The sequence below is a fragment of the Oncorhynchus gorbuscha genome, linkage group LG07 (assembly GCF_021184085.1).
Source record: "Oncorhynchus gorbuscha isolate QuinsamMale2020 ecotype Even-year linkage group LG07, OgorEven_v1.0, whole genome shotgun sequence".
NCBI lineage: Eukaryota > Metazoa > Chordata > Actinopteri > Salmoniformes > Salmonidae > Oncorhynchus > Oncorhynchus gorbuscha.
In genome coordinates, this window is record NC_060179.1 from 75,046,142 (window position 1) to 75,072,303 (window position 26,162).

General features: G+C 44.2%; 1 protein-coding gene across 1 annotated transcript in view; it reads left to right on the forward strand.

Annotated features, from left to right (window-relative positions):
- Nucleotides 1–26,162, forward strand: part of dst (dystonin) — a 207,487-nt gene that overhangs the window by 168,217 nt on the left and 13,108 nt on the right. Inside the window, 22 exon segments of the mRNA XM_046357465.1 lie at nt 638–844; nt 1,512–1,631; nt 2,460–2,567; nt 2,816–3,034; nt 3,268–3,471; nt 4,251–4,482; nt 4,865–5,091; nt 5,572–5,694; nt 5,950–6,051; nt 6,957–7,058; nt 7,656–7,829; nt 8,268–8,423; nt 9,171–9,368; nt 10,312–10,440; nt 11,081–11,251; nt 12,727–12,882; nt 13,276–13,482; nt 14,036–14,155; nt 15,194–15,363; nt 15,657–15,816; nt 25,016–25,210; nt 25,490–25,618. Of these exon segments, the coding sequence (XP_046213421.1) occupies nt 638–844; nt 1,512–1,631; nt 2,460–2,567; nt 2,816–3,034; nt 3,268–3,471; nt 4,251–4,482; nt 4,865–5,091; nt 5,572–5,694; nt 5,950–6,051; nt 6,957–7,058; nt 7,656–7,829; nt 8,268–8,423; nt 9,171–9,368; nt 10,312–10,440; nt 11,081–11,251; nt 12,727–12,882; nt 13,276–13,482; nt 14,036–14,155; nt 15,194–15,363; nt 15,657–15,816; nt 25,016–25,210; nt 25,490–25,618 (3,609 nt within the window).

Consider the following 26,162-nt stretch of genomic DNA (forward strand, 5'->3'; position numbering starts at 1 on the left):
CGTCCATAGATACAGAACAACAAGACTGAACAACTGGGTCGCGTCCGTAGATACAGAACAACAAGACTGAACAACTGGGTCGCGTCCATAGACACAGAACAAAAAGACTGAACGACTGGGTCGCGTCCGTAGATACAGAACAAAAAGACTGAACGACTGGGTCGCGTCCATAGATACAGAACAAAAACACTGAACGACTGGGTCGCGTCCATAGATACAGAACAAAAAGACTGAACGACTGGGTTGCGTCTCTAGCAACCGAACGGATAGAACCAACGACAAGCTGGCTTTGGTAGCAACCCTAGGTTTGTGTCGTGATGACATTTTAAAAAGTTTGTCATTTAGCAGATGCTCTTATCCAGAGCAATTAGGGTTAATTCCCTTTATCAAGGGCACATCAACAGATTTTTCACCTAGTGGGCACGGGGATTCAAACCAGTGAGCTTTTGGTTACTGGCCCAACACACATATGTAGATTTGCCATGTGATCCATGTTAGTTGTAGTCCGTCATATACTTGGAATATGCTGTAACATCAAGGTGAAATTACGACAGCCATATCACATGACTATAAACACAGTGCATGGATAGATAGATTGATGCTCACTGCTCACTGTAGGATCCTCTATGTCAACTAGGCATTGCTGCAAGAGGCCAGAGATCACAAGCCCCAGGTGGACAAACTCAACGAGGTGAGCAGCTCTCTACTGGAGCTGGTCCCTTGGAGGGCTCGGGAGGGCCTGGACAAGATAGTGACAGAGGACAACAATCGCTACAAGGCCACCAGCGACACCATCGCACATCACGCGGAGCAGATAGACGCCGCTATACTGAAATCACAGCAGGTAGAAACACCACTTAGTCACAGTACCTGGCGACTGTAAACAGGAATTCATAAACAGAAACAGAACAGCCCATTAAACTTGCTCAACAAAGGGGACCAGCCCTGACCAGAATGCTAATTTGCATTTTTAGGTGATTGGGACTTTTAAAGTGTTATTCCCACTGCTTTCAAAACTAAATCCTGTCTCGTTTGTCATCCGTGCCCTTTGGGAGCTTTGTTTTCTGTCATTATTGTTAATTAAACACTGGGAACTGTTGTAGAGGGTGGGTACATTTGCATCTGATTATTTGCTCATTGATAATAATATGCTTTAATACGGACACTAAAGAAAATAGGTTATGGTATCGCTTGGAAGAATCATGGATGAATTGTCCCAAACCTGTTGATTTTACTTCCCTAATGTCTGCAGATATTCTTTTACAACTTTATATGTGTTTTATATTTGAAGCAATATTTTGTTACCATAATCTCCGGGGCGACTTCCTGCTTACAGGCATAAACAACAATAGTATTGAAATCTACCAGGACGGGCCTTACAAGCTCTTCCCAGAACCCCCTTGATGCACACTCACATTGGGTACAGGAAGTTTCCCCACTGTGGACAATGACATCATATTGCTGAGTCTACCTTTACTTAGGCCTTTAATACTGGGATGTTTTCTGTGCAGTTTGAACAAGCAGCTGACACTGAGCTAGCCTGGCTGACTGAAGCAGAGAGGAAGATGTTGTCATTGGGGGAGATCAGGCTGGAACAGGACCAGACCACTGTCCAGCTCCAGTCCCAGAAGGTTAGTCTGTCTGTCAAACCACTGTCCAGCTCCAGTCCCAGAAGGTTAGTCTGTCTGTCAAACCACTGTCCAGCTCCAGTCTCAGAAGGTTAGTCTGTCTGTCAAACCACTGTCCAGCTCCAGTCCCAGAAGGTTAGTATGTCTGTCAAACCACTGTCCAGCTCCAGTCCCAGAAGGTTAGTATGTCTGTCAAACCACTGTCCAGCTCCAGTCCCAGAAGGTTAGTCTGTCTGTCAAACCACTGTCCAGCTCCAGTCCCAGAAGGTTAGTCTGTCTGTCAAACCACTGTCCAGCTCCAGTCCCAGAAGGTTAGTCTGTCTGTCAAACCACTGTCCAGCTCCAGTCCCAGAAGGTTAGTCTGTCTGTCAAACCACTGTCCAGCTCCAGTCCCAGAAGGTTAGTATGTCTGTCAAACCACTGTCCAGCTCCAGTCCCAGAAGGTTAGTATGTCTGTCAAACCACTGTCCAGCTCCAGTCCTAGAAGGTTAGTCTGTCTGTCAAACCACTGTCCAGCTCCAGTCCCAGAAGGTTAGTCTGTCTGTCAAACCACTGTCCAGCTCCAGTCCCAGAAGGTTAGTCTGTCTGTCAAACCACTGTCCAGCTCCAGTCCCAGAAGGTTAGTCTGTCTGTCAAACCACTGTCTAGCTCCAGTCCCAGAAGGTTAGTCTGTCTGTCATGCATCTATACTGTATATCTGCCTGTAGAGACATTGGCCACCACCACCGCTGTGCAAACAAACAGGTGCAGTAAACAGTGGTGTGCTGCAGCTGCGTGTGCACTGTGTGTTAGTTAACACTCAACCCCAAATATCCTCCTCTGATTGACCAGGGCTTCTCTATGGACATCATGAGACACAAGGATGCCGTGGATGGAATTGTGAAAACAGGCGAGGCCATCATGAACAGCAAGGACGAGGAGGAAAAGCAAGCCTTGAAGGTAAAAAAGTCCTAGAATGGAATGAAGTCCTAACTTCCATCTGTTGTTGGTAGAATACCTCCCTTGTGCGTCCATGAATGTAGCAGATCTTTGATAGAGATTTCTATCAGAGACCCTGAGGATGGCAGGTTGCTGTTGAAATGTCAGTTATCTAGTAAATCAAGTTGCACCCGAGTGTGCAGTTACTTTGCTTTCTTTTTTAAGAAGCATACAGTACATGAACTTGTTTTACATTATATTTTTCTCAGGCCAAGATCCAGGCCCTCCTGGAGAAGTATGTTGTTGTCAGTCAGCTGAACTCTGAGCGCTGCCTGCAGCTGGAGCGAGCCCAGTCTCTGGCTGGCCAGTTCTGGGAGACTTACGAGGAGCTGTGGCCCTGGCTTCAGGAGACCCGCACCAGTTTCAGCCAGCTCCCATTGGCGTCCATCGAGTACGAAGCTCTCCGACAGCAGCAGGAGGAGCTCAGGGTGAGCCCAACTTAAAGCCTATTAGCTTGATGTATCTGTGCCACAGGATTTTCATACTATTGTTTGTGGGAACAAACAGGAGAGTGTCCAAAAAAAACTTCATAGCACTAAAAGATCATCGTAACACCAATGAAGGAAATGGACAAAGGATGATTTGAGTGTTAGAAAGCTGTAGGTGAAATTCTCATTGGTTTGGGGTTTCTCTGACTGACAATGTCATATATCCACCACAGCAAATGCGAGAGCTGATTGCTGAGCACAAGCCCTACATCGACAAGATGAACAAGACAGGTCCCCAGCTACTGGAGCTGAGTCCTGTGGCGGGGGTCGCTATCAGGGAGAAGTACACAGCCACAGACCTGCTGTACGCCCAGCTCAAGGCTGACGTCAAACAGAGGGCCTTCACTCTGGATGAGGCCGTCTCCAAATCCACACAGGTAACACGCGTTCACACGTTCACTATTTATTGGATGTATCCCTTGTTTATACAGCTAGAAATCCCGTTAAAATAAAACATGTCTTTCGCAAGAGAGACCCTGACGTGCCGTCAACATCATAGACCTGTAGCGCTTTTTATTGTGTATGTTAAAGGACGCACACGCATGTGAGTTTGACTTTGGTCTTATGACGGCTTATGTTATTTCACTTACTGCAACTGATTGGAGATAAAAGGATGTTTTCGAAAAGAGTTTAGGATGGGATTGTTTGATGAAGTGCCAAATTAATGACATAGCTCTAAAGAATTCTGAGGCTGAAACGGCATGATAAAAGTCCTTATCATGTGTCTGGCGGCCTCAGAGGGAAAGGAAACATTATTCATATCCTTCCTTTGAAAACAGGACAAAAATACTGAGGGTGGCAGCAGGGCACGTCTGGTTCAGACAGAATGGATTTCACCTGTCAGTTGGGTTCAACAGGGTTGCATCTCTATATTTGAGTAGACAATGGTCCTGTTTTCCTATGTTGATTGATTGTTCACACTTTGAAAATAGATGTGGGTGGGTGGATGGTTAGTTGTTTGGAAGTCCTTCCAGGTGCATGTAATCATCATTGCTGTAGTAGAATGCTCATTCTTGTGGCTGAATGATTAAGTCTCTTAATCTCTTAACCCTTAGTATTTCACCAAATAAAGCACTTTGGATAAATACAATTTGATACTTAGATGTGGATTGTTTAGATCCAGGCAGCCAGTTTGACCATGTCAATCTCCTCCCAGTTCCATGACAAGATCGAGCCCATGCTAGAGTCCCTGGAACGGATCGCTGAGCGCCTGCGTCAGCCTCCCTCCATTTCTGTGGAGGTGGAGAAGATCAGGGAGCAGATCACAGAGAACAAGGTTGTGTCTGCGGACCTGGAGAAACTGCAGCCGTCCTACGACACGCTCAAGCAGCGCGGCGAAGAGATGATTGCTCGCTCAGCGGGAGCTGACAAGGACATATCTGCTAAAGGTGTTGGCTGTTGTTTCCCTGTGCCTATCATTGGGGGAAGGCTTGTTAGCACCGCTAGTTTTGGTGATGTTTGGAAACACTGTACGGTGCATAACTGTAACCTCACACTACTACAGATCAACCAATTGTTTTCCCTCTTCAGCTGTAGTTGATGTGTATGGTTTGGATGGCTAGCTGTATTTCTACATTAGCTGCCAATAGCTGGACTGCTACATTTGCTGCCAATGAAAACCAGCTGAAGTTCTCACTCCAGCCAAATACATGAGTTAGCTAAAGATCTAGCCTCAAGCTGCCAGACACCACACCATATTACAGAATGGTTGGTGTTGAGGATTGAAGGCCTAAATAAATAATACTGTTATTTCTTCTCTGTGTCTCCAAGCTGTGCAAGACAAGCTGGACCGGATGGTGTTCACCTGGAATGAGATCCATGCCCTGATGGAGGAGAGGGAGGCCAAGCTGCTGGATGTCATGGACCTGGCAGACAAGTTCTGGTGTGACCACTGTGCCCTCATCGTTACCATCAAGGACACCCAGGACCTGCTGAGGGAGCTGGAGGAGCCTGGAGTCGACCCTTCTGTGGTGAAACAGCAGCAGGAGTATCTGGAGGTGAAAGAGCATCAGAACATGTTCACTATTCGGTGGAATTAGGAGCATTACACTCTTAGAAAAAAGGGTTCCCAAAGGGTTTTGTGGTTGTCCCCATAGAAGAACCCTTTTTGGTTCCAGGTATAACTCTTTTGGGTTCCATGAAGAACCTTCTTGTGGAAAATGTTCTGCATGGAACCCAAAAAGTTTCTACTCTAAATTAAAGGGTTCTACCAGGAACCAAAAGGGGTTCTTAAAAGGGTTATCCTATGGAGACAGCCACAGAACCCTTTCTGGTTCTAAATAGCATATTTATTTCTAAGAGTGCAGTGTGCAGTTTTTTTTGTCTTGTTATGCTAAATTAAGCTTCTTACATTCATGTAACATGTAACCATTAGAGCAGCTCAAACAAGACACTATGGGCAATGTCATTTCTATGCAGTTTGATGTGATTGTAGGTTTAGTTACTTCTTTGGGACTGATAGTTGTCTTTTCTCCCAGAGCTTCAAGGAGGAGATTGACGGCCTACAGGAGGAGCTTGATGTGGTGCGGAACCTGGGGGCGGAGCTTATGGCTGCTTGTGGTGAACCAGATAAGCCAGTCACAAAGAAGAGTATTGATGAGGTAATCAATGACATCAGAACATCACCTTTAAAAAGAAGAGAAGACTTTACTCAAGTACTCCAGACAGACAACCTAAAATGGCAGATACTTTACTCATAGATATCTTATTGACTTGCATAAGGATATATGTAATGATGGTAAATCATATATAATTTGATCCTGGTTTCTTTATTTGTATTTTTATATAGAGTGGTGTGCGTTTCCAGCTGCTGTGTTTTGGTCCTATTCCCTGACCTCTGTTGTTTTCTCCACCAGGTGAACTTGGCGTGGGAGACTCTGAACAAGGCATGGAAGGAGAGAGTGGACAGACTGGATGAGGCCATGCAAGCTGCTGTACAGTTCCAGGATGGCCTGCAGGTACATTACTGTTCATTATGGATTATCTGCAGTGCTTTGTCATACATCAGGACCTGTTCAGTAGGGCATACAATCTTTGTTCTTATTGGTCAAGATCAGATCAAATGTTATCTAACCATTCCTTACCGACTGAACATGGCCCTGCTGTCACTGAACACACAGGCTAACACTGAGCAACTTGTTGTTAGCATGTAATGCAGAACTTCTGTGGTTTCGTTAGTGTTCGTTAACATGTTTCTCATGAGAAAGAGAAAGTCACCCACATTACTCAGGACATGTTCACAACTTCATTCCTGTTGATCGAAGTGTCTGTGGTTTTGTGTTATTCTTATGATCAATGGCCCAATCAATGGCCCAATCAATGGCCCAATCAATGGCCCCGTTAATCAAGCAATGTTAATGTGTTAATGCTAATCAGTGTTTGCCACGTAGCATTGTAGTTCTCAGATTTAATCAAGGGGCCAGAGTTTGAGTAGTTTACAAGGCACTAATAGATAAAAGTAAATTGTCATGTAACAGGCATTGTTTTTAATGTTAGGAGTGTAAACTGCAATGACATCATGTTGCTATCAGTTGATCACATTCATTTATGTGTTTGCTTATATTGATTGTAAGTTGTTGTTTTGTTTATATTGGTTGGGATTGTTTATAATGGTGTATGAGGCTATTGTAATTCAGTGGTTTTAACAGGCTTAGATTTACACTGCTGGGTTATACATTAACAACCCTCTCCTAGACTTGAGTGAATCAGTTGAGGTCCGTCATTTTTCACCATGTGCTAATATCTATTTTTCGTTGACAGTGTTGCTTTTAATTAAGAAAAGTTGATGGATTGAGTGCTATGAATGTGAAAGCTAGCAGTGTGTTCTCCCACTGACTATGGTACCCACTCCCTCTATCTACAGGGTATGTTTGACTGGGTGGACATTGTGGAGCACAAACTGGGTTCTATGTCACCTGTGGGCACAGACCTGGACACTGTCAAGCAACAGATAGAAGAACTCAAGGTATTGTGTTTCTACACCTTTTATTATAATAATCATTATTAATACATATTATGTATAAAGCGATAAAGTTAAATAAAGGTTCAATAAAATGTAAAAAATATATCTGATTGAAACATCATAAATAACTTTCAGTTGATCTCACTCAAGTGAATGTGTTGATTTATTTAATGTCCTCCAAAATGACAGAGCAAGCAGCAGCTGTGTTTACGGATGTTCAGTTCGTGCCCTGTTCTTATTGAAGAACGGTGTAGAAACAGTGTCATGCTACATAGAACATTAACATCTGTTTCTCTCCTTTGATCTACAACAAGAAAAAGATATTGTGACTCTCCAATGGATTAGTTAATGAAGATGGTTTTAGACACATCCACCTTTGCACAGGAGCTGAACAAAAATAAGTGTCACCATAGAACAAAGTCATGTCTACCCACTGTTTGCTATCCCCATGCTAAGTGATATTTTAATAAAGCTTTTGACCTGTACAGATGTCGGATCTTAATTTGATCACCAATTTTTTTGCTGAGAATGTTCCTGCACATCATAACCTTGTAGTTATATTGATGTGTTGCCTTGGCAATCCCTTGTGTGGTGTTTCAGGAGTTCAAAGGTGAGGCGTATCAGCTGCAGATGGAGATGGAGCGACTGAACCACCAGGCGGGCCTGCTGCTGAAGAAGGTGACGGAGGAGTACGACCGTTGTGCCATCCAGGAGCCCATGACCGAGCTCAAAATGCTCTGGGACAACCTGGATGAAAAGATCATCAACAGACAGGTAGGTCAGACTGGGGCTGGAGCAAGGCACTACTTTTGAATTTTTTTATTTATCTTTTATTAGGATTTTTCTGGGGCGCTGAAGCACCATCAGCAACCCTACTTCATGCGGCTAAGGGCTGGAGGTATACCAGAGGAGGGAGGTGGGGGGGGGATTAACAGAACCATACAAGCTTAATTCAATGCTGTTTCTTTTTTGTTGTTGTAGAAAATAGATTGCCTCTCTGAACTGTCACTTTCTATATAGCCTACATATAATTAGAACCTTGTCACAAGAATACAGTGTACATTACATGAATAGTGAACTGCGTTGTGTTTTCTCTAATTGATAAAGTGCCTTTCCCCTCTCATTTACGTCAAAATAGATTCATTACGCTCACATGGCAAGTGTTTTCACCAAGTGACTTTGATCTGACGTGTTTGTACTGATTCTGTGTAGCACAAACTGGAAGGAGCTCTATTGGCTCTGGGGCAGTTCCAGCATGCGCTGGACGAGCTTCTGGCCTGGATGAGCAACACTGAAGAGCTGCTCAACGAACAGAGGAAGGCTGTAGGAGACCCCAAGGCCATTGAGATCAAGCTCGCCAAGCACCACGTAAGACCCATTTCTTCTTGTTGTTCTTATAAAGTGTTATTTCAGCCGAGACACGTCTTTTTTCCTGCGACAAACTTCAATCTGCAGAGAAGAGCAGCTTGGTATAACCTTTTCATGACCTCTGACCCCAACAACCGTTTGGCTTAGCCACAACAACACCAAAATCAAAGTTCCACTCTACCCGGACTGCATACACAACATTGTACAACATGTATTATAAGCACATACACATCTGCAGTCTTTCAAATGCATTTGACCTATTTCACTCCCGTCTCTAAAAGCCCCTATAATTTAAAATCCATCTGACACCTAAATGCCGTTTTGGTTTTTGCCCTGGCACTACACAGTTGATTCAAATAATCAACTCATCGTCAAAACATGCACCCAGGGGGGAGGGTGCGCCAGGCCCGAGTTTGGGAAACAACTGCTTTAAGCCATCATCCACAGACAGTGATACATGGACCAGTCTGGTCGAGGACCACCATGCAGGGATTTAAACCACCACGCAGCAGATTAATCTAGTCTTCTCCTTGCCATTTCTAAATTTATGTTCCATAAGCGTTTAGTAGATTATACCATATTTTATCCATTAGAACAAATAGACACTCAAATATATTTAGTGTGGAGTATAGACCCTATCACTCTTCTTGGAAAAGTGTTTGTCCAGTTTAGTGCTGTCTGATCTTGTTTATTTAGTTGATCCCATCAGCCTAGTCTTTAACCATCCCTGTACTGTGGTGTTTCCAGGTCCTCCAGAATGATGTATTGGCCCATAAGACGACGGTGGAGGCGGTCAACAAGGCCGGTACTGACCTGGTGGAGTCCACCTCTGGGGAGGAAGCCGCCGGCCTGCAGAACAAACTGGAGAACCTCACCCAGCGCTGGAAGAACATCCTGGAGAAGACAGAGCAGAGGAGGCAGCAACTGGACAGTGCTCTGCTTCAGGTTTGTGTCTAGCTATACCTCCCTTACTCTGATGTCAGCTGCCTCACCTCTTCACCTACCAATCTGGTACCATGATGACTCGTATCTGAAATTGAAGCTATGATTGATATTCTTCCCTCCTGGAGTGTAAGAATGTTGTTTTTCAAAATTCATAAAGAACGTTATAGAAGAGTGGGAGGATAAGTGACGGAGAAATAATGTAAACCTTCACCCCCCACCTCCTGCCTCCCCCATTCCTAACTACTGGTGTTCCTGTTCATACCTTTGACATTTAGGGGAATGCTTTGATGTAGTGTGTGAAAGGAGTGATGGATGGAATGTCAATGACTAGTGGATATGTATTTTTATTTGAATAATTTTGAAAGGGTTGTTAAGTATTTTTCTTCTGTTAGTATTTGAAGGGTTTTATGGCAAGGAATCAGGAATGTTTTAAATATGAAGAAATGTACGCCCTATGAAAAAATTGCATGCAGTCTTGATTTTTTGAGTGGGTTGATGAAGGGTTGCCAAAAATGAAATCAATGTATTTTCCAAGAATGTTTTACTTTGGTACGCAGTAAACCTACAAAGCTCTGTCAAAAGCATTTTACGGAGAAAAGTGTATTTCCAATACAATGCATATGTAAAACATGTGCGTAGACAACATTGTAACATTGAGCATAGAAATTGTTATCTGATTCATATGGGGAATAAACTGAACAAAACAATTAGAAGCATAAAGCCATGCTTGTTTCAGGAAATTAAACATAAAATATGTTTATTGAATAGACTGTTCACAGACACCATCATTCGTTCTGTCAAATAACCTCAGACCAAAACATTTATGGCCATTAATGTGTCTGAGGAATTCCTAACTTCTCAAAACATTCCCCTTTCCCACCCTTGAATTCCACAATACGTCTATAAGGTGTGTTGTTCTGATTCCGGTTGTATTGTGTTGCAGGCCCAAGGTTTCCATGGCGAGATGGAAGACATGCAGCAGTGGCTGAAAGACACAGAGCGTCAGCTGTTAGCATCAAAGGCTGTGGGAGGCTTACCAGACACGGCCCGCGAGCAGCTTAATGCCCATCTGGTATGTATTTAACCATATGAAATGCCTCATACAGATGACAGGCTTGTAAGGGCCCAACTCAGGCCTTGTCTGCTGTTTCGTTCTGAAGTGTGAACTGTGAATACTAAATTAAGTTGCTAAAAGAACAATAATGTGTCCTACTAAAATAATCATTAAAGGAGTGATTAAAGACCCAAAGTGTTACTAAGTCATTAAACACTGACTGTACTCAGATAATGTTCCACTGTTTTGTAATTGTTTGATAGGATAACCCAGACACTGTCACGGTGAATGCTTCTCTATGGGGCTTCCATTTAGCAGGACATCATTGCAGCCAAAACAGAGATTGTTTCCAAATGATAAGATTATCAGACTCAGCACTTACTTGAGATTTGAAGGTTTTAATTTACGTGTGGAAAAGCTTGCCTATTGTTTCTCCTCACTGCTCTCGTTCTTTCACCATGTTTGGACTTCATTTGGATTTTATGTGCTCACAAAACAAACTGATAAAGAGGCAGCAAACTATATACTGGACTTATTGTCAAATTCAATGAATTTCTAAAATGACATGTAAAACAGTAGTTTCAGTTCCATAATTGGATATTAACATGATAACTGCAGCCATCTTTTCTAAGCCCTTCATGCTTTTTGTCTTCTGCAGGAGTTATGTTCCACAATGGAGGCCAAGGAGGAGCTGTACCAGCAGCTGATGAACAAAGGTCAGCAGCTGCTCACCATGACCCCCTCCGGCCAGGACAGCAACACAGAGCAGGACCTCCGTAACCTACAGGACAAGTGGGAGTCTGTGCAGGCCAAGGTGGCTGAGAGAAAGGTAGGGAATGTAAAGTGACATGGAGGAGCATTTTTGGGCAACGGTGGGATGAATCAGTGTTTCTCTTCCAGAATGGGCCCCCATTCCTAGCTCTGCCCCCAGTGACTGCATAAAATAATTCATCTTCAATTGGATTACATTGGAAATGTTGATTTGACAGGACCTGGATGTTTGGGATGATTTGGGGTTCATTGTGCTCCGCCTGAAAAATGATCTCGAGAAAACCTGTCTAGAATGGATCACACTCAACAAAGTGGTCTGAACTTGTCTGATGATTCATAATGTTGAGGTTTATTATATCCCCAGTGGGACGTTACTGCTCAGCGCTGGTTCATCCCCTCCCACCCCCTGTACTGTACATTATACGTTTCTAATCCACAAGGTATGAATGGTGAACAGCAGAGAGGGTTGGTAAGCACGTACGCATGTAAGATGTGGTCACAGGTCTCACAGGTCACAGGTCACAGCTCTCTACTGGTTATTGCCTGAGTCATCAGTCATCAGTCATCATGGAACAAAGTCCTCTTGTCTTCAGAGACACTCTAACCAACAGCTGATATGTCGAAATAGATGTAAAGGAAATGCTGGGGTTGGATGTGGTTTTGTTCCTAACTCAGTCAAGGCCCTTAATCAACTATGGTGTACTGTGCCGTATGTCAAGAATACTGCACAACTTGACTCACAGGTTCCTCTGCATTTTGCTAGCTTGCCCAGATTGCACCGTTCATTCACAACTAAAGCTAAAGTAGCCTACATGGAGAGGGACGACACTGTATACCAGAGACAGTACTTCTTGCCATTAGGCTTGTGATGGCTGTAATGTTATTACCCCATTGTTTATTGTGATGAGGATACAGCATTGGCTACTCACTTTAGCTTGCCTAACTGTAAGCAAAAAGGATCCCTGCTCTTGGACTAACAATCAAAAGGCTAATTGATGCTATTTTTATAACTGTAGAGGATGCATCGTTTTGATAGCTCATCCTCTTCCCTTCACCCTTGAAGTGTTCCAGAGATGCTGACTTCCTCTGTCTAAACAGAGGTCATGTTTGGATCAATTACAGTCATTACCTAATGTTGTGGCAACCAAACAGCCTGCATGTTTGTTTGGTGCATGTGTATGTGTGCGTGGGTAAGCATGTGTGTGTGTGTGTGTTTGTAGGTCTATCCGTTTGTGGGTGTGCACGTGTGTGTGTGTGTTTGTAGGTCTATCCGTTTGTGGGTGTGCACGTGTGTGTGTGTGTTTGTAGGTCTCTCCGTTTGTGGGTGTGCACGTGTGTGTGTGTGTTTGTAGGTCTATCCGTTTGTGGGTGTGCACGTGTGTGTGTGTTTGTAGGTCTATCTGTTTGTGGGTGTGCACGTGTGTGTGTGTGTTTGTAGGTCTATCCGTTTGTGAGTGTGCACGTGTGTGAATATGTGTGTCAGTAGGAAGAGTGCAATGTTTCTCAAATGTCTCTGTTGTCTCTGTGCTTCAGGTGAAACTGGAAGAGGCTTTGGCTCTGGCCACAGAGTTCCATAACTCTCTCCAGGACTTCATCAGCTGGTTGACCCAAGCTGAACAGACTCTCACTATGTCCTCTCCTGCCTCCGTCATCCTGGAAACCATCCTGTTTCAGATAGACGAGCACAAGGTATGAGTCGGTGGGAAGACAGTTAACACGACACATACATTTACATTTTTGATAGGTTTCTGATAATTCGTCATTTCAGTATTAGTCAACTGTCTAATAATGAACCTAAACGGCCTCCTATCCTGACTTACTTAGTATTAATGATGTCAGAAGCAAGAACAATTGATGGGCTTAGGTTCTATAGCCGAGACAGCTTGCTGTGCAAGCAAGCCAACCACGGCTCAACAATGCATTTGACTCTCATCCAGAACTCTGCTTATTAGTCAAGTGAACATTCTGCTTGCCATTGGACATTCTAAACTAGTGCCTTAATAAACTGTACCCCAAAAATACCAACTCCACTGTGTAACACTATTGTAATATCTATCATGATCCTCTGATGTGTGTTGGCAGGTGTTTGTGACAGAGGTCAACTCCCACAGGCAGCAGATCATTGAGCTGGATAAGACAGGGACACACCTGAAGTACTTCAGCCAGAAGCAGGACGTGGTGCTGATCAAGAACCTGCTGATAAGTGTACAGGGCCGCTGGGAGAAGGTGGTGCAGAGGTCTGTGGAGAGGGGCCGTCTGCTGGACGACACCAGGAAGAGGGCCAAACAGGTACGACACACTGGGAACAGTTGGTACAGGATCACACAGTACATGACCTAAACTGGTGTGCTAGGAGTCAGCGGTCTAGCCACATTGAAGTATGATGTAGGTTGAAAAAAGTAGGAGAGAGAGAGATTCATAGTTGAAGGAGAAAAAAAGAGAGGGTGAGAAAGAGGGAGTTACACAGGTGGACTGTAATAGGTGTCACCATCCTTCCACGTAATTGGGCAAGAGGCATCAATAGAAAAACAGAGAAGTGAGGTCACTAACGAAGTGTGAGGTCAAATACAGTACAGTACATTAAGGCTTTGCAGACAAAAGTTGCCTGGACAATGTGTTACAACTACTCTATGCTAGTTATTATCGTTGGAAAGCTGTGGTTAGGTATTACAGTGAGGTTTGTCTTACATGTTGATTCCAAAGGCCTCAGAGCCCTTTCATTAGTACGCACCCTTCACTTTTCTTGGCGCTGAACTGAGAATGTAGAAGAATAATTCAAAGGAAATCATACATCACGGTGTGTGGTTTACTCAAACCTAATTTCCTACATCTCTCCCCCTAGTTCCACGAAACCTGGAACAAGCTGACAGAATGGTTGGATGATTCGGAGAAGGCTTTGGACTCTGAGCTGGAAATCGCCAACGATCCTGACAAGATCAAGACGCAGCTGGCCCAGCACAAGGTGACCGAACTAACTGAACCTTGTCGAATCCTTTTCTCATCCTTGGAGGAGAACAAGACAAAGGGTGACAATGAAAGAGTTGGCGAGACCCCTCCTATAGTGAGGCGTTTATGAAGGAGATCGTTTAGCAAAGCAAAAGATCTCCAGCAGGACTGTAGTCATTTATCAAAGCTGTTCTTTAAAACCACAGCTTTTTGGGGGGCTTTTTCTAGTGAGACTTCAGTTTGGGATTTATACATTATAGTATACAGTACACATTAGTGTCTTTAGTGTCAGAGACTAAGCTATCCAGTTGTTGTCCTTGCACTGTTGTGTGTGAGGATTGTTTGCTAATCCTATAATAATCCCTGGATGTACGGAATGTATTAGGGATGCCCTGATTTCAGAAACTTTTAATCCGTGTGGATGAAAGATGCTGGAATTTTGACCCCTTTTTTTTCAGCCACTACATGTCCTTTATTAACAACTAGGTCACAAATTAGAATCCATGACAGAATGTAGACGGTACACTCTTAGAAAGAAGTGTTCCAAAAGGTTTCCTCAGCTGTCCCCATACGAGAACCCTTTTTGTTCCAGGTAGAACCCTATTTGGTTCCAGGTAGAACTATTTTGGGTTCCACCTGGAAACAAAAGGGTTCTACCTGGAACCAAATAGGGTTCTCGTATGGGGACAGCCGAAGAAACCCTTTTAGCTTCTAGACAGGACCTTTTTGAAGGAATCTACAGATAAATCATACGTAGAGCCTCTGGATTTACTCAGCTGTAGTTTCTCAGTTGTGCTGTTGACGATTTGTCAATTACGTAACAAGACAGAAAGTGAGACCATGGTCAAATTGCTTAGGCTACTGTTCAATTATGGACATTTCACTGTTGGCTGTTCAGCTGTCTAGTCTAAAATCTACTTGTTTCTCTTTGCCAGACACACCGTATAAACCTTGAATGGCCTGAAGACGAGGCTAAAAACCAGCCACAGACTGACTTGGACAGCTTGAACTAGCTTAAATAATGACCATGTCTCTCCAACTTGGGTTCATGCAGGAGTTCCAGAAGGTTCTGGGGAGCAAGCACTCAGTGTATGACACCACCAGTCGTACCGGACGCGCCCTGAAGGATAAGACATCACTGCAGGACGACAACCAGAAGCTGGACGACATGCTGAGTGAACTGAGGGACAAGTGGGACACTGTCTGTGGCAAGTCAGTCGAGAGGTAAGGGGACATGACCGGCACATTGCTGTGTAATGGACACACAATATGCATATTAATGATATATTTTACTGTCATCTAATCGTGATGATGATGGATACTGAAACTGTCGGCTTCGTGAATACTTTTGATTGACTCTGATTAAACTATAATTCTTCTCAATGCAGAATGCACCTGTAGCGTTTCTGCTGTCAAAGTGTGATGATATTACATAAATAATAGAAAACAGTGATAGTTTCGTGATATTTTCTGCTGTCAGTGGTCATTATGTATTTTCACCAATAACTATCTTTCAGGCAGAACAAACTGGAAGAGGCGTTGCTGTTCTCTGGTCAGTTTACTGATGCCCTGCAGGCCCTGATTGACTGGCTGTACAGAGTGGAGCCTCAGATGGCCGAGGACCAGCCAGTACATGGAGATATAGACCTTGTGCTCAATCTCATCGACAGTCACAAGGTAAATAAAGGAAACATTTGTACAATAGATCTTCATTGTCCAGCCACAGAGCAGTACCCTTGGAGCAGTTTGGTGGGGTTAAGTGCTTTGTTCAAGGGCACAATGGCAGTAGGTGCCACTTGCAGAATAGATCTATTCAAACTCTGGGTCTAAGCACATTCATCTAACTTGATTCTAAAGCTGAAACATGTCCTATTGGAGCACCCTGTGATACTGTACTGCCTGTGGTTTTGCTGTTCTCATTGTTCAGCGTATTTTATTTTCTCATTCCTTCCGGTAATTAATACCCCCCCCCCCATAGCCATTTGTCGGAAATAGAAATTGTGTTATGTGGCAAAACGCTGTTTGAATTAGCAGAGAAGCAAGATTGCTGACGTATTGTGAAATAAAGAGTGCCTGGCAGGATATCTGAGTCACTACACTGAGGTAGATCAACAGTCAGACCTTCAGTTCAGTCACCCTCCATATGGCCTTCAGAGGCATCCAGATGACTTCATGAGGGTGCAGAAGTGAACTGCTCCAATTGGAAGTGTTTTTGGCTCAATGTTAGTGTGTAGCTGGATCGGTTTCAACCCTGTTGAACTATATTATTCCAGGCTGCATCAGATCCGGCCATGATTGTGAGTCCCAAAGGGCGGCGCACAATTGGCCCAGCATCGCCGGGCCAAAACAATTTGTTCTTAACCGACTTGCCTAGTTAAATAAAGGTTCAATTTAAAAAATTAACAACAAAAAAATGGTATCCCTATTTTTCATAATCAGTGTTGATTTGGCCTAATTTGTTTTGGACCACAGCTTAGCTCTGAGGGTCATGGGGCTAGATGACTGTTTATAACCTGGTCTAATTTATCATGGCTACTAGGGATATTCTAGTAGAAGACATAAGCTGACGCACACCCAAAAATGTTTCGTAGAGGTGCTGACTAACAGAGAATAAACTATAAAAAGCAAGAAAGAAAGTCACACACTGTAATTATGCTTCCAAGCATTTAATGGGTTAATCTGCAAGTGCCGAAACATTGGTTGCTAGACCCATTAAATGTTTGGGAGGATAATTAGTGTGTGACTTTCTTTATTTCTGTATGTGGGATATCATAGCAATAATGACTTGCGATGTGGGACTCTGCAAAGAGCAGCATATGGATAGATGGAGTTTGAGGTTATTGGGTGTGGGGTCGGGTGTGTTGATGTGTCTGTGTCTGTGTGTCTGTTTACACGTGTTTCTGCATCTGTGTGTAGTCTTGTATATGTATGTCCGTGTGTGTATAGTGTAGTATATGTCTGGTGTGGTGTAGTGTAGTATATGTCTGGTGTAGTGTAGTGTAGTATATGTCTGGTGTAGTGTAGTGTAGTATATGTCTGGTGTAGTGTAGTGTAGTATATGTCTGGTGTAGTGTAGTGTAGTATATGTCTGATGTGGTGTAGTATAGTATAAGGCTGGTGTAGTGTAGTATAGTATCTGTCTGGTGTAGTGTAGTATATGTCTTGTGTAGTATAGTGTAAGTGTAGTATATGTCTGGTGTAGTGTAATGTGGTATATGTTTGGTGTAGTGTAGTATTTGTCTGGTGTAGTGTAGTTTAGTTTATTATATGGCTGGTGTAGTGTAATGTAGTATATGGCTGGTGTAGTGTAATGTAGTATATGGCTGGTGTAGTGTAGTATATGTCCGATGTAGTGTAGTATATGTATGGTGTAGTGTAGTACAGTATATGTCTGGTGTATTGTAATACATGTCTGGTGTAGTGTAGTGTAGCTTATGGCTGGTGTAGTGCAGTATATGTCTGGTGTGGTGTAGTGTAGTGATTACTGTATATGTCTGGTGTAGTGTCGTGTAGTATATGCCTGGTGTAGTGTAATACATGTCTGGTGTAGTGTAGTGTAGCTTATGGCTGGTGTAGTGCAGTATATGTCTGGTGTGGTGTAGTGTAGTGATTACTGTATATGTCTGGTGTAGTGTCGTGTAGTATATGCCTGGTGTAGTGTAATACATGTCTGGTGTAGTGTAGTGTAGCTTATGGCTGGTGTAGTGCAGTATATGTCTGGTGTGGTGTAGTGTAGTGATTACTGTATATGCCTGGTGTAGTGTATTGTAGTATATGCCTGGTGTAGTGTATTGTAGTATATGCCTGGTGTAGTGTAGTATATGCCTGGTGTACTGTAGTATATGCCTGATGTAGTGTAGTATATTATATGTCTCGTGTAGTGTAGTATATGTTTGATGTAGTGTAGTATATTTTTTGTGTAGTATCAAATCAAATCAAATTTTATTTGTCACATACACATGGTTAGCAGATGTTAATGCGAGTGTAGCGAAATGCTTGTGCTTCTAGTTCCGACAATGCAGTGATAACCAACAAGTAATCTAACTAACAATTCCAAAACTACTGTCTTATACACAGTGTAAGGGGATAAGGAATATGTACATAAGGATATATGAATGAGTGATGGTACAGAGCAGCATACAGTAGATGGTATCGAGTACAGTATATACATATGAGATGAGTGTGTAGACAAAGTAAACAAAGTGGCATAGTTAAAGTGGCTAGTGATACATGTATTACATAAGGATGCAGTCGATTATGTAGAGTACAGTATATACATATGCATATGAGATGAATAATGTAGGGTAAGTAACATTATATAAGGTACCATTGTTTAAAGTGGCTAGTGATATATTTACATCATTTCCCATCAATTCCCATTATTAAAGTGGCTGGAGTTGGGTCAGTGTCAATGACAGTGTGTTGGCAGCAGCCACTCAATGTTAGTGGTGGCTGTTTAACAGTCTGATGGCCTTGAGATAGAAGCTGTTTTTCAGTCTCTCGGTCCCAGCTTTGATGCACCTGTACTGACCTCGCCTTCTGGATGATAGCGGGGTGAACAGGCAGTGGTTCGGGTGGTTTATGTCCTTGATGATCTTTATGGCCTTCCTGTAACATCGGGTGGTGTAGGTGTCCTGGAGGGCAGGTAGTTTGCCCCCGGTGATGCGTTGTGCAGTCCTCACTACCCTCTGGAGAGCCTTACGGTTGAGGGCGGAGCAGTTGCCGTACCAGGCGGTGATACAGCCCGCCAGGATGCTCTCGATTGTGCATCTGTAGAAGTTTGTGAGTGCTTTTGGTGACAAGCCGAATTTCTTCAGCCTCCTGAGGTTGAAGAGGCGCTGCTGCGCCTTCTTCACGACGCTGTCAGTGTGAGTGGACCAATTCAGTTTGTCTGTGATGTGTATGCCGAGGAACTTAAAACTAGCTACCCTCTCCACCACTGTTCCATCGATGTGGATAGGGGGGTGTTCCCTCTGCTGTTTCCTGAAGTCCACAATCATCTCCTTAGTTTTGTTGATGTTGAGTGTGAGGTTATTTTCCTGACACCACACTCCGAGGGCCCTCACCTCCTCCCTGTAGGCCGTCTCGTCGTTGTTGGTAATCAAGCCTACCACTGTTGTGTCGTCCGCAAACTTGATGATTGAGTTGGAGGCGTGCGTGGCCACGCAGTCGTGGGTGAACAGGGAGTACAGGAGAGGGCTCAGAACGCACCCTTGTGGGGCCCCCGTGTTGAGGATCAGCGGGGAGGAGATGTTGTTGCCTACCCTCACCACCTGGGGGCGGCCCGTCAAGAAGTCCAGTACCCAGTTGCACAGGGCGGGGTCGAGACCCAGGGTCTCGAGCTTGATGACGAGCTTGGAGGGTACTATGGTGTTGAATGCCGAGCTGTAGTCGATGAACAGCATTCTCACATAGGTATTCCTCTTGTCCAGGTGGGTTAGGGCAGTGTGCAGTGTGGTTGAGATTGCATCGTCTGTGGACCTATTTGGGCGGTAAGCAAATTGGAGTGGGTCTAGGGTGTCAGGTAGGGTGGTCCTTCTGTAGCTCAGTTGGTAGAGCATGGCGCTTGTAACGCCAGGGTAGTGGGTTCGATCCCCGGGACCACCCATACGTAGAATGTATGCACACATGACTGTAAGTCGCTTTGGATAAAAGCGTCTGCTAAATGGCATATATTATTATTATTATTAAGTGATATGGTCCTTGACTAGTCTCTCAAAGCACTTCATGATGACGGAAGTGAGTGCTACGGGGCGGTAGTCGTTTAGCTCAGTTACCTTAGCTTTCTTGGGAACAGGAACAATGGTGGCCCTCTTGAAGCATGTGGGAACAGCAGACTGGTATAGGGCTTGATTGAATATGTCCGTAAACACACCGGCCAGCTGGTCTGCGCATGCTCTGAGGGCGCGGCTGGGGATGCCGTCTGGGCCTGCAGCCTTGCGAGGGTTAACACGTTTAAATGTCTTACTCACCTCGGCTGCAGTGAAGGAGAGACCGCATGTTTTCGTTGCAGGCCGTGTCAGTGGCACTGTATTTTCCTCAAAGCGGGCAAAAAAGTTATTTAGTCTGCCTGGGAGCAAGACATCCTGGTCCGTGACTGGGCTGGGTTTCTTCTTGTAGTCCGTGATTGACTGTAGACCCTGCCACATGCCTCTTGTGTCTGAGCCATTGAATTGAGATTCCACTTTGTCTCTGTACTGACGCTTAGCTTGTTTAATAGCCTTGCTGAGGGAATAGCTGCATTGTTTATATTCGGACATGTTACCAGACACCTTGCCCTGATTAAAAGCAGTGGTTCGCGCTTTCAGTTTCACGCGAATGTTGCCATCAATCCACGGTTTCTGGTTTGGGAATGTTTTTATCGTTGCTATGGGAACGACATCTTCGACGCACGTTCTAATGAACTCGCACACCGAATCAGCGTATTCGTCAATATTTCCATCTGACGCAATACGAAACATGTCCCAGTCCACGTGATGGAAGCAGTCTTGGAGTGTAGAGTCAGCTTGGTCTGACCAGCATTGGACAGACCTCAGCGTGGGAGCCTCTTGTTTTAGCTTCTGCCTGTAGGCAGGGATCAGCAAAATGGAGTCGTGGTCAGCTTTCCCGAAAGGGGGGCGGGGCAGGGCCTTATATGCGTCGCGGAAGTTAGAGTAACAATGATCCAAGGTTTTACCACCCCTGGTTGCGCAATCGATATGCTGATAAAATTTAGGGAGTCTTGTTTTCAGATTAGCTTTGTTAAAATCCCCAGCTACAATGAATGCAGCCTCCGGATAAATGGTTTCCAGTTTGCATAGAGTTAAATAAAGTTTGTTCAGAGCCATCGATGTGTCTGCTTGGGGGGGGATATATACGGCTGTGATTATAATCGAAGAGAATTCTCTTGGAAGATAATGCGGTCTACATTTGATTGTGAGGAATTCTAAATCAGGTGAACAGAAGGATTTTAGTTCCTGTATGTTTCCTTCATCACACCATGTCCCGTTAGTCATGAGGCATACGCCCCCGCCACTCTTCTTACCAGAGAGATGTATGTTTCTGTCGGCGCGATGCGTGGAGAAACCCATTGGCTGCACCGCCCTGGATAGCGTCTTCCCAGTAAGCCATGTTTCCGTGAAGCAGAGAACGTTGCAGTCTCTGATGTCCCTCTGGAATGCCACCCTTGCTCGGATTTCGTCAACCTTGTTGTCGAGAGACTGGACATTGGCAAGAAGAATGCTGGGAAGTAGTGCGCGATGTGCCCTTTTTCGGAGTCTGACCAGAACACCGCCTCGTTTCCCTCTTTTTTTTTTTGGGTCGCTGCATGCGATCCATTCCGTTGTCCTGTTTGTAAGGCAGAACACAGGATCCGCGTCACGGAAAACATATTCTTGGTCGTACTGATGGTGAGTTGACGCTGTTCTTATATTCAGTAGTTCTTCTCGACTGTATGTAATGAAACCTAAGATGACCTGGGGTACTAATGTAAGAAATAACACGTAAAAAAAAAAAAACTGCATAGTTTCCTAGGAACGCGAAGCGAGGCGGCCATCCCAGTCGGCGCCGGAAGTGTAGTGTAGTGATTACTGTATATGTCTGGTGTAATGTTGTGTAGTATATGTCTGGTGTAGTGTCATGTAGTATATGTCTGGTGTGGTGTAGTGTAGTGATTACTGTATATGTCTGGTGTAGTGTTGTGTAGTATATGCCTGGTGTAGTGTATTGTAGTATATGCCTGGTGTAGTGTAGTATATGCCTGGTGTAGTGTAGTATATGCCTGGTGTAGTGTATGTCTGGTGTAGCGTATGTCTTGTGTAGTGGTATGTGGGTCTGGTGTAGTGTAGTGTATTATATGTCTAGTGTAGTGTATGTCTGGTGTAGCGTATGTCTGGTGTGGTGTAGTGTATGTCTGGTGCAGTGTATGTCTGGTGTAGTGTATGTCTGGTGTAGTGTATGTCTGGTGTGGTGTAGTATATGTCTGGTGTAGCGTATATCTGGTGTAGTGTAGTATATGTCTGGTGTAGTGTAGTATATGTCTGGTGTGGTGTAGTGTATGTCTGGTGTGGTGTAGTGTATGTCTGGTGTAGTGTATGTCTGGTGTAGTGTATGTCTGGTGTGGTGTAGTATATGTCTGGTGTGGTGTAGTATATGTCTGGTGTAGTGTAGTATATGTCTGGTGTGGTGTAGCGTATATCTGGTGTAGTGTAGTATATGTCTGGTGTAGTGTATGTCTGGTGTGGTGTGGTGTATGTCTGGTGTAGTGTATGTCTGGTGTAGCGTATGTCTGGTGTAGTGTAGTATATGTCTGGTGTAGTGTATGTCTGGTGTGGTGTATGTCTGGTGTAGTGTATGTCTGGTGTAGTGTATGTCTGGTGTAGTGTATGTCTGGTTTGGTGTAGTGTATGTCTGGTGTAGTGTATGTCTGGTGTGGTGTATGTCTGGTGTAGTGTATGTCTGGTGTAGTGTATGTCTGGTGTGGTGTATGTCTGGTGTAGTGTATGTCTGGTGTAGTGTATGTCTGGTGTAGTGTATGTCTGGTGTAGTGTATGTCTGGTCTGGTGTAGTATATGTCTGGTGTAGTGTATGTCTGGTGTGGTGTAGTGTATGTCTGGTGTAGTGTATGTCTGGTGTGGTGTATGTCTGGTGTAGTGTATGTCTGGTGTAGTGTATGTCTGGTGTAGTGTATGTCTGGTGTGGTGTATGTCTGGTGTAGTGTATGTCTGGTGTAGTGTATGTCTGGTGTGGTGTAGTGTATGTCTGGTGTAGTGTATGTCTGGTGTGGTGTATGTCTGGTGTAGTGTATGTCTGGTGTAGTGTATGTCTGGTCTGGTGTAGTATATGTCTGGTGTAGTGTATGTCTGGTGTGGTGTAGTGTATGTCTGGTGTAGTGTATGTCTGGTGTGGTGTATGTCTGGTGTAGTGTATATCTGGTGTAGTGTATGTCTGGTGTGGTGTAGTTTATGTCTGGTGTAGTGTATGTCTGGTGTAGTGTATGTCTGGTGTAGTGTATGTCTGGTGTAGTGTATGTCTGGTGTAGCGTATGTCTGGTGTGGTGTAGTGTATGTCTGGTGTAGTGTATGTCTGGTGTAGTGTATGTCTGGTGTAGTGTATGTCTGGTGAGTGTAGTATATGTCTGGTGTAGTGTATATCTGGTGTAGTGTATGTCTGGTGTAGTGTATGTCTGGTGTAGTGTATGTCTGGTGTAGTGTATGTCTGGTGTAGTGCATGTCTGGTGTAGTGTATGTCTGGTGTAGTGTATGTCTGGTGTAGTGTATGTCTGGTCTGGTGTAGCGTATATCTGGTGTAGTGTATGTCTGGTCTGGTGTAGCGTATATCTGGTGTAGTGTATGTCTGGTCTGGTGTAGCGTATATCTGGTGTAGTGTATGTCTGGTGTAGTGTATATCTGGTGTAGTGTATGTCTGGTGTAGTGTATGTCTGGTGTAGTGTATGTCTGGTGTGGTGTAGTATATGTTTGGTGTAGTGCATGTCTGGTGTAGTGTATGTCTGGTGTAGCGTATGTCTGGTGTAGTGTATGTCTGGTGTGGTGTAGTGTATGTCTGGTGTAGTGTATGTCTGGTGTAGTGTATGTCTGGTGTAGTGTATGTTTGGTGTAGTATATGTCTGGTGTAGTGTATGTCTGGTGTGGTGTAGTGTATGTCTGGTGTAGTGTAATATATGTTTGGTGTAGTTTATGTCTGGTGTGGTGTAGTGTATGTCTGGTGTGGTGTAGTGTATGTCTGGTGTAGTGTATGTCTGGTGTAGCGTATGTCTGGTGTAGTGTATGTCTGATGTAGCGTATGTCTGGTGTAGTGTATGTCTGGTGTAGTGTATGTCTGGTGTAGTGTATGTCTGGTGTAGTGTATGTCTGGTGTGGTGTAGTGTATGTCTGGTGTGGTGTAGTATATGTCTGGTGTGGTGTATGTCTGGTGTAGTGTATGTCTGGTGTAGTGTATGTCTGGTGTAGTGTATGTCTGGTGTAGCGTATGTCTGGTGTGGTGTAGTGTATGTCTGATGTAGTGTATGTCTGGTGTAGTGTATGTCTGGTGTAGTGTATGTCTGGTGTAGTGTATGTCTGGTGTAGTGTATGTCTGGTGTAGTGTATGTCTGGTGTAGTGTATGTCTGGTGTAGTGTATGTCTGGTGTAGTGTATGTCTGGTCTGGTGTAGCGTATATCTGGTGTAGTGTATGTCTGGTCTGGTGTAGCGTATATCTGGTGTAGTGTATGTCTGGTCTGGTGTAGCGTATATCTGGTGTAGTGTATGTCTGGTGTAGTGTATATCTGGTGTAGTGTATGTCTGGTGTAGTGTATGTCTGGTGTAGCGTATGTCTGGTGTAGTGTAGTATATGTCTGGTGTAGTGTATGTCTGGTGTGGTGTATGTCTGGTGTAGTGTATGTCTGGTGTAGTGTATGTCTGGTGTAGTGTATGTCGGGTGTAGTGTTTGTCTGGTGTAGTGTATGTCTGGTGTGGTGCAGTGTATGTCTGGTGTGGTGCAGTGTATGTCTGGTGTAGTGTAGTATATGTCTGGTGTCGTGTATGTCTGGTGTACTGTAGTATATGTCTGGTGTAGTGTAGTATACTGTATGTCTGGTTTAGTGTAGTGTATGTCTGGTGTAGTGTATCGCTGGTGTAGTGTATTTTTTGTGCAGTGTTGTATATGTCTGGTGTAGTGATGTATAGTATATGTCTGGTGTAGTGTCGTGTAGTATACGTCTTGTGTAGTGTAGTATATGTCTGGTGTAGTGTCGTGTAGTATACGTCTTGTGTAGTGTAGTATATGTCTGGTGTAGTGTAGTTTATGTCTGGTGTAGTGTACTGTTGTATATGTTTGGTGTAGTGTTGTTTATGACTGTGTGTAATGTCTCACTCGTTCTCTCTTTGCTGTGTCTTCCAGGTGTTCCAGAAGGAGTTGGGTAAGCGGACGGGGAGCGTTGCAGCCCTGAAGCGTTCGGCAAAGGACCTGATTGAGAGCAGCCATGAAGACTCCTCCTGGGTCAAAGCTCAGATGCAGGAGCTGAGCGCTCGCTGGGAGACAGTTTGCGCTCGCTCAGTATCTAAACAGACCCGGCTGGAACAGGCACTGAGTCAGGTAGGACTCTTACTATGCCAAACCTCTCTTCATCACTCATTCAAAATGGTGGTGTTCCATGACATATTTTTATGCAGTTTCACAGATGATCAGATCTCACAAAGCCCGAAAATCTGTTAAAACGTCTCAGAAACATCATTCATATGATCATAGCAATCGTTTGAGGAGTGTAGTGTGTCTGCAAAAAAGACGATGCCGCCTTTAGGACCTGGCTGAATGCTTTGAGGAATGCTTTGGGGGACTTGTGTGTTTATGAACCTCTCTTGCCCCTTGCTGCAGGCTGAGGAGTTCCACTCTACAGTCCATATGCTGCTGGAGTGGCTGGCCGAGGCCGAGCAGAGCCTGCGTTTCCATGGCACCCTGCCCGACGACGAGGAGGCCCTAGGGGCTCTTATCGAGCAGCACAAGGCAAGTGACCTTTAGCCTGGAACATTGTCATCCTATAGAACAACACAGTCTTTCCCCTGCAGACTATTTTCCAGGCAGGGCACAAAGGTCTCTAAAGCAAAATCCATAATGTAGAATAAGTTCAATAGTTAAAATTACACCAAATGTGAAATGCAATATCTGGTCATAGGTGAAGTTGTTTTGGGCTGTTTAAAGGTTTGTATATACTGTAGGGGTGGGGCTTGCATGGAACCATTTTAATTGTAAAGCAAACTAGTACCTAGCTCAACCATATGGCAGTTAAGGCTGCTATTTGCAGAGACTGTGGGTATCTTTCATCATTCTTTTCTGATGAGGCTTTCTCATAATGTATTGTTGATGTTTAAAACACACTTCACTTTGACTGTCTCCACACGTCTGTCAAGCTCGCCAGTAAAAGTAGAAATGCCATAAATGGATTTTAGATCGTGGTTTGCTAGTCCGTGCCAACTACTTCACAATATTGAGTTTTTCTCAAGCATGATCTCACTGGATCTAAAATAGTCTCCCCTGACTTCACATAGCA